General features: G+C 39.8%; 2 protein-coding genes across 3 annotated transcripts; both read left to right on the top strand.

Moving 5' to 3' along the window:
- The first annotated feature begins 735 nt into the window (after positions 1-735).
- Positions 736-2,917, top strand: gar1 (GAR1 homolog, ribonucleoprotein). Of its 2 annotated transcripts, XM_077609632.1 has the most exons (7): positions 736-856; positions 1,063-1,403; positions 1,493-1,647; positions 1,734-1,793; positions 1,867-1,978; positions 2,392-2,544; positions 2,616-2,917. In XM_077609632.1, the coding sequence occupies exons 2-7, from the start codon at positions 1,073-1,075 to the stop codon at positions 2,624-2,626; spliced, it is 822 nt and encodes a 273-aa protein (XP_077465758.1). In that variant the 5' UTR covers positions 736-856; positions 1,063-1,072; the 3' UTR covers positions 2,627-2,917. The 2 variants fall into 2 exon arrangements, with proteins under 2 accessions (XP_077465758.1, XP_077465757.1); XM_077609631.1 differs by lacking the exon at positions 736-856 and having other exon boundaries at positions 880-1,403.
- A 667-nt stretch (positions 2,918-3,584) lies between these two features.
- On the top strand, positions 3,585-13,129 carry LOC144082176 (alcohol dehydrogenase class-3). The gene is made up of 9 exons (XM_077609102.1): positions 3,585-3,732; positions 4,359-4,460; positions 4,547-4,688; positions 4,782-4,869; positions 4,960-5,179; positions 5,860-6,120; positions 6,190-6,325; positions 12,723-12,861; positions 12,945-13,129. Exons 1-9 carry the CDS (start codon positions 3,715-3,717, stop codon positions 12,967-12,969), a joined length of 1,131 nt encoding a protein of 376 aa, XP_077465228.1. The 5' UTR covers positions 3,585-3,714; the 3' UTR covers positions 12,970-13,129.
- Positions 13,130-13,567: the final 438 nt, after the last annotated feature.

The following is a 13,567-nucleotide window of genomic DNA, read 5'->3' as shown; positions in this document are numbered from 1 at the left end:
AACTTGAGATGAGCGTATGAATGATGTCATTTTGATGAAGAGTGTTGCATGTGGCAAGAATTCGTCATGTGGTCTCAAAGATGAGCAGAACTAGGCATGAAAAGAAAAACAACGACTTGGAGGTGATTGGCAATGTACGAATACGAATGACTGACTTTTTTTTCTGTGGCAGAATCCTGACACCTAGTGGCCACTTTAGTGATAGGTCAAAATGAATAATTGTAGATGCCACAATACTAAATTCATTTATTTATTAATGGACATATTCAAAGAAATAGAACAAACTAAACCATGAAGGTTGTTTGTCTCATGGTCAGGTGGTCAAATTTGTTATGGCTCAATCACCAGAGGTACATGTTGCTCCAAATCAGTAATGAAATAATCAGAATTGTTCTATAAAAAAATAAAATGAAAAACAGGGCAACTGCATTTTTTTATATTTCAAAGTTTAGTGAAATGTGCATTATATATTACATAGCCATCACCTGCGAAAATGTAAGCGTGAAGGTGTTTTTACAACACTTTACGCCATCCCACCCACAGCTTTACGGTACGTTTTGTCAATGCATAATAATCATTGATAATGGAGGAAAAACTAGATTTGTAATGCTGTATTTATCTAAAAAGGCTTGTCTTGTGAGAGTTTGCCACAGCGAATCAACATTTTCATTCATTTCAAAGGGAATAGATGAGTAAGTAAAAGGTCTTCTGACGTAAGATGGCCGCCTTTTACTCGCGATGCCAACTCTACCCGGGGTAACCCTTGAATATCTATGCATCTGTATGATACCTAATAGTAACACGTGTTCTCGTTGCATGAAGAGCAGTTGGAGTCTTAACGGTGCCTGATAAAGTCGTAAGTTACCCAAACGATAAGCAATTTATGTGTTTTTTGAAGGTTTCGGCATTCCATGTAATAGTGTGCGTGGTCATGTGTCGGTAAAACGCATTGATTCACTGAAGATTGTTATTATACGGCGGCACTAACTAGCTGCTAGCTTTAGCAGTAGTTCATGTTGGTTCGTCAACTCCGCGTGTTGATTTCATGTCAATGTTTTGCAGATCATTTGAAATGTCTAACAGAGGAGGTGGAGGTTACAACCGAGAAGGTGGAGGTGGAGGATACAACAACCGAGGCGGCGGAGGAGGTGGAGGATACAACAACCGAGGCGGAGGAGGTGGAGGATATAACAACCGAGGCGGAGGAGGTGAAGGATATAACAATCGAGGCGGAGGAGGTGGAGGATACAACAACCGAGGCGGAGGAGGTGGAGGATACAACAACCGAGGCGGAGGAGGTGGAGGATATAACAACCGAGGCGGAGGAGGCTTCGGCGGCCGGGGTGGGGGCCGTGGTGGTTTCAGACAGTATCAAGACTATGGACCCCCAGAATACGTTGTTGGTGAGAACTGTTTACAGGAACATCCTTTCTGTCATGTCCTACTTACTCTATTATGCTAGAAGCATTTAAACGTAACTCCTGTTCAACAGATTTAGGAGAGTTTGTCCATCCTTGCGAGGACGACATCGTGTGCAAGTGTACTACAAGGGAAAACAAGGTTCCCTACTTCAACGCGCCTGTTTACTTGGAAAATAAGGAGCAGATCGGAAAGGTGGATGAGATATTTGGACAGCTGCGGGACTTTGTATCCTATTCACTCTGAAAATCACTTTAATTTGTTAAGTTGAAAACAATTTATCCGCAGAAACTCCTTAACTCACCTTTTTTCAGTATTTTTCCGTGAAACTGTCTGATAACATGAAGGCATCTTCGTTTAAGAAATTGCAGAAGGTAATAATTCACATTCATTTTTCAGGGAATTATGTTTCAAACTTTCATCTCGCTAACCAACATTCTTGTTTAGTTTTATATAGATCCCATGAAGCTTCTTCCGCTGCAGAGGTTCCTGCCCAGGCCACCTGGTGAAAAGGGTCAAGGAGGAGGCCGAGGGGGAAGAGGAAGGGGAGGTCGTGGAGGTGATTATCATATTTGGTTTGATTATTCTTGGTTTATTATTATTATCAGATGCCTCGGATCCCATGATTGGACATTGGAATTGTTTACCTCATTTTCACAGGGTCAGATTCCATTAAACATATTTATATTTTTATGTATATTAACTCATTGGGTGCAATTGACAGCGATAAAGTCCAAGCCATTTTAACTGGAATTAACGATCACTGCCAGATTCTAACCCCCCTAATAAAAATTGGGTTCGAGACATCTCTGGCTATTATTATTGTTGAGTAAAAGTTCTTCGGAGCCCATGTAGTTTAGAACACTTTGCAAAAGGTGATGATTAGATAATATTTTGGTTGTTAGGAAACTTTTCTTAGTGTAGTACCATCACTTTTTTTTTTACATTGTCCCAAAATTGGTGTTGTTGCAGGCGGATTTCGAGGAAGGGGAGGTGGAGGCTTCGGAGGAGGTGGCAGAGGTGGAGGTTTTGGACGTGGAGGAGGAGGTGGTGGTTTTGGAGGAGGAAGAGGAGGTGGTGGTTTTGGAGGAGGAAGAGGAGGCGGCGGAGGACGCGGATTCCGAGGTCAGACCACATTCTGATTGTAATATATTGTTCCATTTTATCTGTATTGAAGTTCTTTGTTTAATTTGCAGGTGGTCGATGATCATTTGTGGGTCCACAATTTATCCCAATCCTCTGTGAGGGTTTCAAATTTGGACATTGCCTCTTGGATGGTTCTTTTTTTTATACACATAAACATGCGTATGATCGCTATAGTCATATGTATGGATATGGTAAACCTCAGTAACATCAAGAATCTGAACATGGTCATTTACATGGTCATTTGTAACTTTCTGACAAACGTGAGTTGGTGATCTCGGAGTTATAACTCCGAGATCAGTGTCTGGCAAATGCATGTCAATGGTCTTGATTAAATGCTTTTTTGCAAATTATTGATTTTTGTATTCTAAAGTCTCTCTGTAACTTCATTTGCACTACTTGTTTGATTTTACTATGATTTATGGTCATAGTGTTTTGCATTAACATTTTTATGATCTTAATCTACTTGAAAGGCATGAAGGGGCAAAGTCCTATTTATTATTAATCTTTATTCATCCTGGAGAGCATAATCTCATTTATGATGCAACACCATGGAGTTAAACAAATATATGTATATATATTTAATCAATCATCCTCAAATATTCCATAGTCAAGTACATATCAACATAAGATTAATCCCAAAATCAAACTAACATAACATTCAAATTTTGTATTTATAACATGTGGGTCAGTAACAATAGTATACGTATGTTTTTTTTCCATAAAGATGCTTATCTTATTCTAAAATGTAACTAAAAAGGACAAACTAAATGCGTCAATGTGTTTATTATATTTGGGTCACTGTTTCTCCTCATGTTACCCCTATCCTCGATTTTGATTGGTCAGTGTGTCTTCCTCTTTCCGGTAGGCACCAGCTAATTCCCAACGAACCGTTTGGAGTTACATGCAAAAATAGCTCTAGTTAAGCGTGAACTATAAACCAAAATTGATGAATTCATTTTCGGTACATACAATTAATTTCCGTAAAGCTGCGAACGCGTTTTCTTATCATTGTTTTAAACCTTCAATTTCCGCGGTTGAGTTGCTCCGGAAGTACGCCCCCTCTCCTTGTTTCTGATTGGTGTAGCTTTGCACTCATAGGGACACGGAACTCTGGTGGCGCCTCCTGCTTCAAGACACGACGAGAGAATCATGTCGACTTCAGGCAAGGTGGGTGAACTCGAACATACTTTTTTTCCCCCAATGCATATGTTGTCCAGTTAATAATACATGTACCTAATATGTACACGCTACATATTGCTTACTTGCAAATAAAATCCACATCATCAGTTTTGTACGCCGCTATTTAACTTCATATAACGGTAAAATGCTAAATTTACTGTTGATCGAATGGAAAAAAGTAATACACGTTGATAGAATGCATGCATTGAATTAACTAGAAATCTTCGAGTAGCACAATCTGCTAGTTAAAAGTTCATGCCTGCCTACTCTTTAAGTATTTGTTGACATAGCGCCCGCCACGCCTCATTTACTTTCTTGGTCAGGTCAAAAGTTAACTTTTTGTCTACATACAACCTTATTGTAGTAATCCAACTCATTTAAATGCTCACGTTTCAGTGCCAGTGACGGCACCAGATGTTAAATTCAATCATTTGGACGTCTCGCACCGTCAATGGCAGAAGCACTAAAATTCACTATTCTAATGGAAAATTTTGCTAGCATATCGCTGGTTACTGCATCATACAGTGATAGATTTTTAACATAACATATTGATAATGCATTGGAATACAAATCATATTTCACCATATTGATTTATTGCCACACCTGCTTTTCAGGTGATTAAATGCAAGGCTGCAGTGGCCTGGGAGGCAGGGAAGCCTCTTTCCATTGAGGAAGTGGAGGTGGCCCCACCCATGGCCCACGAGGTTCGCATCAAGGTAAGCTAATGTGAAGGACCTTTATGTGTCATGCTCTTTGGAACTTTCCATTAACATTTACAACTGTTTGTGTGTGTGTTTTTTAGATTCTTGCCACGGGTGTGTGCCACACTGATGCCTACACCCTGAGTGGTAGCGACCCTGAGGGGGTCTTCCCCATCATCCTGGGCCACGAGGGTGGTGGGACAGTGGAGAGTGTCGGCGAGGGCGTCACCAAGTTTAAGCCTGGTAATGATTCCAACCTGGATATTGGATTTAAAGTAAAATTACCTTTAAGTATGTTGGCAAAATTATTCATGAATATGTATTCCATATGTCAAGGTGATACAGTCATCCCGCTGTATGTGCCTCAGTGCGGTGAGTGCAAGTTCTGCAAGAATCCCAAAACCAACTTGTGCCAGAAGATTAGGTAGGAGAGACTTTCCAGTTACAGGAATATTTAAAACAAAACAGAAAGCACGCTCTTCCTATTTTGTTTGAATGTGGTTTGCATTTGCAGAGTGACCCAAGGTCAGGGTTTGATGCCTGATGGGACTTCCCGTTTTACATGCAAGGGCAAGAAGGTGTTCCACTTCATGGGGACCAGCACCTTCTCTGAGTACACCGTGGTCGCTGACATCTCTTTGGCCAAAGTCAACGACAAGGCTCCCCTGGATAAAGTGTGCCTCCTTGGGTGTGGCATCTCTACCGGATACGGTGCAGCGCTGAACACCGCCAAGGTCGCTTATTCGTGCTCTCTATATGCCATGCAATATTTTATGAAATAGTGGCCTCATTCCTAAAATACTCAGCACCTCAGTTATTCCCCATGATTGATTTTTTTCCTCCAAATGCCTTCCTAGTGAATATTTGTTCCTTTGCTGCTACGCCTCTGACCTTAAATGTATTGGGCATCTTGCACTGTCAATGGCAGCCATTGAGTTATGGAAAATACAAAACTATTCTAAAAATGCAAAATGACCATTATTATCAGGAGTAGTGTAAAATCATACAGCATATCAAGCTGTAAAAATCCTTCTACAGCAGAAGTGGACAATCTGGTCCTTGAGGGCCGCTGTGGGTTTATTTTTTGTTCCAACCAATCCAACACAGACAATTTCATCAATTAGATTTCTGCAATTGTATATCTAACATACCAGATTGGTGGAAATGTTTCCTATTATGGGTTGGAACCAAAACCTGAACCCACTGGGGCCCTTTGTGCAATTAATTGCCATCTATAGGTGACACTGGACTATAAGCGACAGGTTTCAAATTGAAAGAAAAATGTCACAGGTGGTAAGCTAAAATTTACAGTAGTTGGAACAAGAAACATCACTTGATTCATATATTTAAAAATAATAATAATACTTTTTCAAAAAGTTCCTAAAACTTATCTGGTGGGTTTCCTTCCACTCAGGTGGAGCCTGGTTCTACATGCGCAGTCTTTGGCCTGGGAGCTGTCGGCCTGGCCGCAATTATGGGCTGCCAAGTCGCCGGAGCGACGCGTATCATCGCCGTGGATATCAACCCGACCAAGTTCGACAAAGCTAAGGAGTTCGGCGCCACCGAGTTCGTCAACCCCAAGGACCACAAAAGGCCTATCAACGAGGTCCTGGTGGAAATGACCGACGGCGGCGTGGACTACTCCTTCGAGTGCATCGGGAACGTGCAGATCATGGTGAATGTTGTGTTTGAGTGCCTAGCAAAGAGGTTGCAGATGAACAAATTAACCAGTTGTCTATTTCAGCGAGCCGCTCTGGAGGCCTGCCACAAAGGTTGGGGCGAGAGCATCATCGCTGGTGTTGCCGGAGCCGGTCAAGAGATTTCCACAAGGCCCTTCCAGTTAGTTACAGGCCGCGTATGGCGAGGGACTGCCTTTGGAGGTGATGACTTTGGTTATTTACAGTAGTGTCAAGTTTGTGCATATGAAGTCATTTAATGGTAAAATTCATTTTATAAAAAAAAAAGTTATCGTTACAGGATTGCCATCGGCCGATACCACACAAGCTGGGTATTGGAATTGGTTTCGGGACCTAAAAAAATGGCATTGCTGCAACACTAATTTATAATCGATTTTGTAAAGAAGGCAGCCTTTTTTTTCTTTAATTGCGACATTTACCTTGTTTTAACACTTTTAAAAGTAGGAGTTTGTAAATTATTTGATAGTGTTAGGTACAAACACCAAACATTTGTTTCACCAACCTGAAAAGAAGGAAATCACAGAGAATTTGAGTTAACTTTATTTAAAAAATGAGAGGTTCAGAGACTGTCACTCTCACAGCTCTCCAAAACACTCTGAAGAAAATCTTCCTCCGCCAAGTCTCTTATTGTGTTTTGGGAGTGTCCAAGTCACAGGAAGTTTCAAGCTGATCAAGGGAGAGATAGTTCTCTCCCAGTTACCAAAGGTTCTTTGATCATGACCATATGCCCCTTCAAGATAACATCTTTATAGTCTTATTCCTGATATCTTGCACCCCTCACAAAACAGACAAACAGACAGGCGTCCGCCCCCCTGGGTAGTTCCTCTTTGTTGAATAAGGTGAAACTTTTCCCAAGGGGTCAAGACATCCCCAATTCTATTAACTAACATTTCAATAGTCTAAACTAAAATCAGGATAACTTATTTACAATAATTCCAACATAACCCTCCTGTTTATCCGGATTCTTGTTATATAATATCATCACCCATGACCTCTTCTTATCCGATTTTCGCATCACAGGATCACAAAAATAACAGAAAACGTTACACTCAGAAGTTAATGCCAGAGTCTTTAGCATCTTGGAACATTTCAGGCAGTCCAGTGAACTGCATTTCCTCCTCGTCCCCAGATGCGTCGGCGTCGTCGTCATCATCGTCCAGTGGTTCGCCTCCAGGTGTCAATAAGGCATACATTTCGGATTTGACTGGTTCTATGGCATTTGTTATTAATCTTTCACATAACGCACGAATATAGGGAATGCAGCAACATCCACAAGTTGTGAGAATGGCAGCAAAAACAGCGATTGACATTAAAACTGATACAATCAACTGTTTGTACTCGCCAAACATGCTACCAAATTCGCCCCACATTGAGGTGTCGATTCCAGAATGTTCTTTCATCTTGCTGTTGAGGGATCGAAGGCCCTCCAGGGCCTTGGTTAAACTCCCATCAGCTGCTGTATTGTTAGGGATGAACGTGCAGCATTGGTCGCCAAAGATGGAGCACACGCCACCTTCCTTTGCCAGGATCATATCAACAGCAATTCTGTTCTGGAAAGCCATCAAAGAGGTAGCCGACAACTGTTCATGGATGGCTGCAAACCCTTCCTCCGTCCTGTTCTGGAGTGGTGCAATTTGGTCAGCGAGTTTATACTCATCTGGTATGCTGCAGGAAACTCCGATGTTGTTGATGTAGATTGGGTCCCCGTCCAAGAGTGGACCGCTTGGCTCTGCCTTTCCAGTGTTGAGGCAGGACGTTTCCTGCACTTGTTTTCCAACTCGAGGCTCTGTGGGCGGGGCGTTCAGATACACCCAGGCTGTCACTGACAGTCCAGTCACTGTGATGTGGGTGACAACAGCTTTCACTGTGGCTTCTGTATAGAGGTGCAAAGTCTATGGGAGGTCAGGGTTAAGTGAGGGGTGCTCGTGGCTGGTGAGTAGACGTCAGATGAGTTTCTTCACGGACAAGGGTTTTGACACCGTCCGACTTAGTCCTACTCAGAGTCACCTGTCTCGAACTCTTGACCTGAATCGACTTTGACTTTTCAGTGATCTTTGCTGCTGTGGAGGTTGGTGAGTTGGGCCACGAATGGGTCTTCCCATCGTGGAGAGAACCAGGACTTCACTTTTATGACTCAGGATCCAGTCACCTGGCTACACCACCTCCTGCAAGATATACAAAAGATCACGGCACCTTACATGTTCTTTGGATAGTTTCTCTCCTTCATCTTCCCATAAAGGAAGTTGAAATGGTCTTCCAATAACTATCTCAAAAGGTGTTAATCTCGAGCTAGTTCTACCAGTTGTTTTGCCATGTTTTGCACTATGCTGTTTGAAAAATGAGCTCCATTGTCACTCCAGATGATTCTGGAGATCCCATGTTCTTTACAGATCAATAAAATAACAAATTAAACAGTTCCTACAAAAATTTTAAAATAGGTATTTATACCTCTTCACCATACCTCCCCCCTGTTGAGACATTTATGGCTCAATTATGGAATACATTTTTGGTAGGTACGGTAGGCCTTTAGCTTTGTATAGTTCGTCTGCACTGTTCTTGAGATCGGCTCAGTTTTGTTGTTGTGAATGCTGCTGTGTTCTGTCGTTGTCTTTAACACGTGCTTAACATTCACCATTATGTTTGTGAAAATTTAAATACCTTATCAGTCAAAATTAAACATGCTAGCTGATATTCTATTTTGAACACTGCTTCCTTGTTAAGATCAAAACCATATTTGATTTTTCCTCTTTCCTACAATTACACAAATTAACTAATCATACTAAAAATAGGAAAAATACAAAAAGCAAACCAGGCTGCTTTCTCCCCAGGAAAACAGCTTTCCCGTTCTCTGTAACAGTTTAGATTCACATCAATTAATTTTCAGAAACAAAATGCACACATTTATAATTCTAAATAGAATTGAACCCAGTAAAATGTAATCACCCCTTGTTTGTCAGGGTCAATATTTCTAGCATAATTGTATCTTTTAGAGCAATTAAAACCCATTACTTTTAAAATGCATACTAATCAAGTCCCAAATTCATCTAACAATGTGTATTGCGTTGCATATTAACCTCAGTGTTTTTTAATTCAAAATATCCCAATCTAGTAGTCTTATTATCAAATGTAACATTCCATTGTCTTCGGAGTTTGCCAATCATCTCCTATAAACTTTCTTAATCAATATTTTTCAATAGTCAGGCATAAAATTAAATTCTAGTTACATTTCTATCCATTGTAGTTTCTCTTTTCTCTCTAATTGTTTACTTTAAAAATATGTAAGAAGATCTAGTCACAATTGTTTACTTTAAAAATCTGTAAGAAGGTGTAGTCTCAATTGAAACGCTTTTTTTATATGGAGACAATAAAACCAATATAAAAAGTTCCTTATGGCTTACAGCATTGCTCCCCGAGCAATAATCTTTCCAATCAATATTGGAGTGCTTGCCATTTTATCTGATTACGTCAAAAATTTATCTTACCTGTCTCATACGTTTCAACTGAGAGAACCTTCTTACAGAGCACAAAATGGATCAGCTATTTTCATGTCTGCTGGTTTGGTCAGGAACATTTGCACTCTCATCCCGGGTTGCTCATCATGTTTCCTGTTGAGAAATGCAATCTCCCTCTGCCAACCCAAAATGAATGCGTTTCCTTAAAGTTTTTTCTTTTATGCAGACATATGATTAGCCTCATCCTCCAATTCCAATCGTGTAGTTAATAATGGTGTTTGGTACATTCCACTAAATTGGATTTCCATATATTTCTTTTTTTCCTTTTTTTTTTTTTTTTTTCGGAAAGAAATATGGAAACTTTTGTCAATTCAGTCAATTAATCTGTTAACACAATTTGGATACCATTATCACAATAAATCAATAGTACTTTGGAATTTGGTATCAAGCACTGTCTTTTCAGTGCTCCTAAATTTTGCATAGCAGATTTGTTTCTCCACTTCAAATTTCACGTTTGGAGTACTGCTGCTTTTACCATTAAAATTTCATTTGACTAAACAATTTTCCATAATTTTCATCAAAATTTGATTTCAAATTTCTAAATCATTTTCCACCTTGATATCTGATTGATTATATCTTGATGGTCGGCCAATTAGAAACACAAAAAGACAAACAATTTATCTAAATTTACCTAATAATTTGGATAAATGCCATTTCTGCATTGTTTTCATGTTTGATATCATTAATAATTTGGATGATTCTTAATACTTAAGTCTAAATCGCAAATCACTCTCATATTTCTAAAACAAATAGTTAAAGCTCTGGCTGAATTCCTATCCGCTCTAAGAAGGCAGTTTTATTTAAAATAAGAGCCATTTTCTGTGCTCACTATTACCTCAATTACAATTTAGGGAAAATAACCTTTCACTAGGCATTTCCTAATATACATTTTAGTGTTTAATAAAAGACCCATAATTTTTCACTAATATATCATAACACTATCAACTATCTCTGTCTCTCTTGTGGTAGTCTTTCCTGCCCTTTGTCTTTGGTGTGAAGGGAGCAGTAAACTGTATGGGCGAAGCCCCCCCCCCCCTCTCCTTTTGTTTGCAAAGAGTGTTTAGCTTGAGGGGGGTCCGCATCTGTGAAGGGGGGTTTCACCACCTTTTTTATCTATCTATCCCCTTACTTTTGTTAACCATTTGTTTTGCTACCTCCTGTTTTAGTCGTGCGCTATCATGTCGTCGCTGTGCGCGGGGAGGGTTGCCCCCGCATTCCCTGGCTATGTGGCCCTCTTTGCCGCACGACCAGCAGGCCCCCTTTCCCCCCCCTCGTCGTCGTGCTCCCTGCTTACGTGTGGAGCCTCGCACGAGGAGAGCTGAAGAGGGACCACTGTTTTTTAACAGGCCTAATATAGTTATCTCTTCTCTTTTTTGTTTAGCTACTTTCTCAACCTCTTCTATTTGCCCTGCTATTCGCAACCACGCTTTGGTTTGATCATAACCTTGTTTTTGCATTTTACTTCGTTTTTTGTTACACGATTTTTCGATTTTTTGTTGTAGTTCACGGATATCTTTTATTATTAGTCTACCAGTGAACCCATATTTTTTACCCAATAACGCAAGGATTCCACCGCGTCGGGATCCTCTCTATGAACTATCTTCCAGTCTTTAGACGCAAGTTCCGAGAGGAATTCCTCTTTTTTACTTGTTTTACTTTGTACTTTACCCATTTTTGAATAAAATTTAGTCCCAGTGGGTCTTTGCACCTATAGTGCACTAACACTGGGTTTAGACAACAGGATGTCGATAAATTCCTTTAGTGGTAAACTCACTTCAACCTTTTCAGGCGGAGTTTCGCGTCTACATACATCCACTAAAGGTCGACATTTGTCTCCTGTTGTTTGATATGAGATACAAATCACCAAATGGTAAAATGTATTTCCATACACACTTTTTTGCACGTTCACTCCTTTTAATTCACTTCTTTATTTCTCTTTAACCAGGACTCTATCCTTTTTTTATTTCTCTTTAACCAGGACTCTATCCTTTTTTTTACTTTTCATTCAATACACCCAGAACTCCACTATCCGTCACAGATTTTTCCTATTCAATACATCCTGGATTTCGCTTTCCTTTACAGAATTTAATTAGTGTGCTAAAACTAAGGGTGTCTGTCCGCCTGCGAAAGTTTGTTGTTTGAATTTGACCTCTGTACGCATGTGGAATTTTTGTTGTTTGAATTTTTTTACCTGATAGTTTTACAGAGTTTAATTAGTCTTTCCAACTAAAGGGGTCTGTTACGCCTTCATTCATTCCTTTTTTCTCATTCATTCCTTTTTTAAATAAAATTTACTCACGATTCTCTGCGTCCTCGGTATCCCTTCAACCTTTGGACCCCAGCCCGTAAGGAAGAAACAGTCCTGGAAAAGGATCTTTATGCTGTGTACACAGACTTTTCTGGATCTTGCTCACCCGCTGGGATCGTCCGGTATCTTGGAATCCGGCTCGAAGGACCAATTAAATGTTAGGTACAAACACCAAACATTTGTTTCACCAACCTGAAAAGAAGGAAATCACAGAGAATTTGAGTTAACTTTATTTAAAAAATGAGAGGTTCAGAGACTGTCACTCTCACAGCTCTCCAAAACACTCTGAAGAAAATCTTCCTCCGCCAAGTCTCTTATTGTGTTTTGGGAGTGTCCAAGTCACAGGAAGTTTCAAGCTGATCAAGGGAGAGATAGTTCTCTCCCAGTTACCAAAGGTTCTTTGATCATGACCATATGCCCCTTCAAGATAACATCTTTATAGTCTTATTCCTGATATCTTGCACCCCTCACAAAACAGACAAACAGACAGGCGTCCGCCCCCCTGGGTAGTTCCTCTTTGTTGAATAAGGTGAAACTTTTCCCAAGGGGTCAAGACATCCCCAATTCTATTAACTAACATTTCAATAGTCTAAACTAAAATCAGGATAACTTATTTACAATAATTCCAACAGATAGGCACCCCACTAATACTAGGCATGTAATTTAACACTTGAAGGGTGACCAGGCGATCCAAAAATCAATATCAATATCCCTTTTCTTACTTAACCTTCCCTTCACCTTTTCATGTCCCCGCCTGCAGGCTGGAAGAGTGTAGATAGCGTGCCCAAACTGGTGGAAGACTACATGAACAAGAAGCTGAAGGTGGACGAGTTCATCACGCACACGCTGCCATTTGACAAGATTAATGAGGGATTTGACCTCATGCATTCTGGAAAGAGGTAGGCTTAGTTTAATACCATGTCCTTTATTTGATTGATTGAAATTTGTCCTACTGCTTTCACGTTACCCCCCTCTTCTGCAGCATCCGGACAATCTTGAACTTCTAATGTGCCTTGGCCACCAACCAGCAGCAACTGTCAGATGACTTTCAATGTTCCAGAAGTACTTAATGTCACAACATTTTTTGTTGTAAGAACCACGTGTCTGTGAAGGATTTCACGTTGGCTACAACGGCTTCAGTAAAATAAAATAAAAACATTCACAGCATGCTTTTCTTTCCCTTTTTGAATTATTCATCCTGATTTTTGCAGCTCAACTTTTAAATCTCCATTATATAAATATATATATACATTCTGGCTTGATATCAGTAGAATCAACCTGGAAATAATTGTACATTTCAAAAGCCTCAAATGGCTGTCAATGATGGTGCTATTAATTTTCATTGGATAAATATTAATTTATTCAACCCTCCAAGTCAAAATTGAATGGATTTCTGTCTAGTCAAAGCCAATGCAAGATGAGCATATGAAAATATTGAGAAATCCAATTATTAATAATTAAAAAATCCTAATAAGCAATAACATTAAATCAGGAATTGAATAGGGAATGAAGGGGTTAAGGGACATATAAATATTTTTGAATGCATTTTGTTTTAACACACATAAACATTAAAAATAATTCATCATTCAATAGTAATTAAATTTT

Source organism: Stigmatopora argus, chromosome 9 (assembly GCF_051989625.1).
Source record: "Stigmatopora argus isolate UIUO_Sarg chromosome 9, RoL_Sarg_1.0, whole genome shotgun sequence".
Taxonomy (NCBI): domain Eukaryota; kingdom Metazoa; phylum Chordata; class Actinopteri; order Syngnathiformes; family Syngnathidae; genus Stigmatopora; species Stigmatopora argus.
This window is presented reverse-complemented; position numbering and strand designations above follow the sequence as displayed.

Bases quoted from the DNA above. Each gene is read 5' to 3' on its own strand.
- gar1 (XM_077609631.1), top strand. From the start codon at position 1,046: ATGTCAATGTTTTGCAGATCATTTGAAATGTCTAACAGAGGAGGTGGA. The intron at 1,404-1,492 runs GTGAGAACTGTT...CCTGTTCAACAG, and splicing joins ACCCCCAGAATACGTTGTTG to ATTTAGGAGAGTTTGTCCAT. The intron at 1,979-2,391 runs GTGATTATCATA...GTGTTGTTGCAG, and splicing joins AGGAAGGGGAGGTCGTGGAG to GCGGATTTCGAGGAAGGGGA.
- LOC144082176 (XM_077609102.1), top strand. The intron at 5,180-5,859 runs GTCGCTTATTCG...CCTTCCACTCAG, and splicing joins CAGCGCTGAACACCGCCAAG to GTGGAGCCTGGTTCTACATG. The intron at 6,121-6,189 runs GTGAATGTTGTG...TGTCTATTTCAG, and splicing joins TCGGGAACGTGCAGATCATG to CGAGCCGCTCTGGAGGCCTG.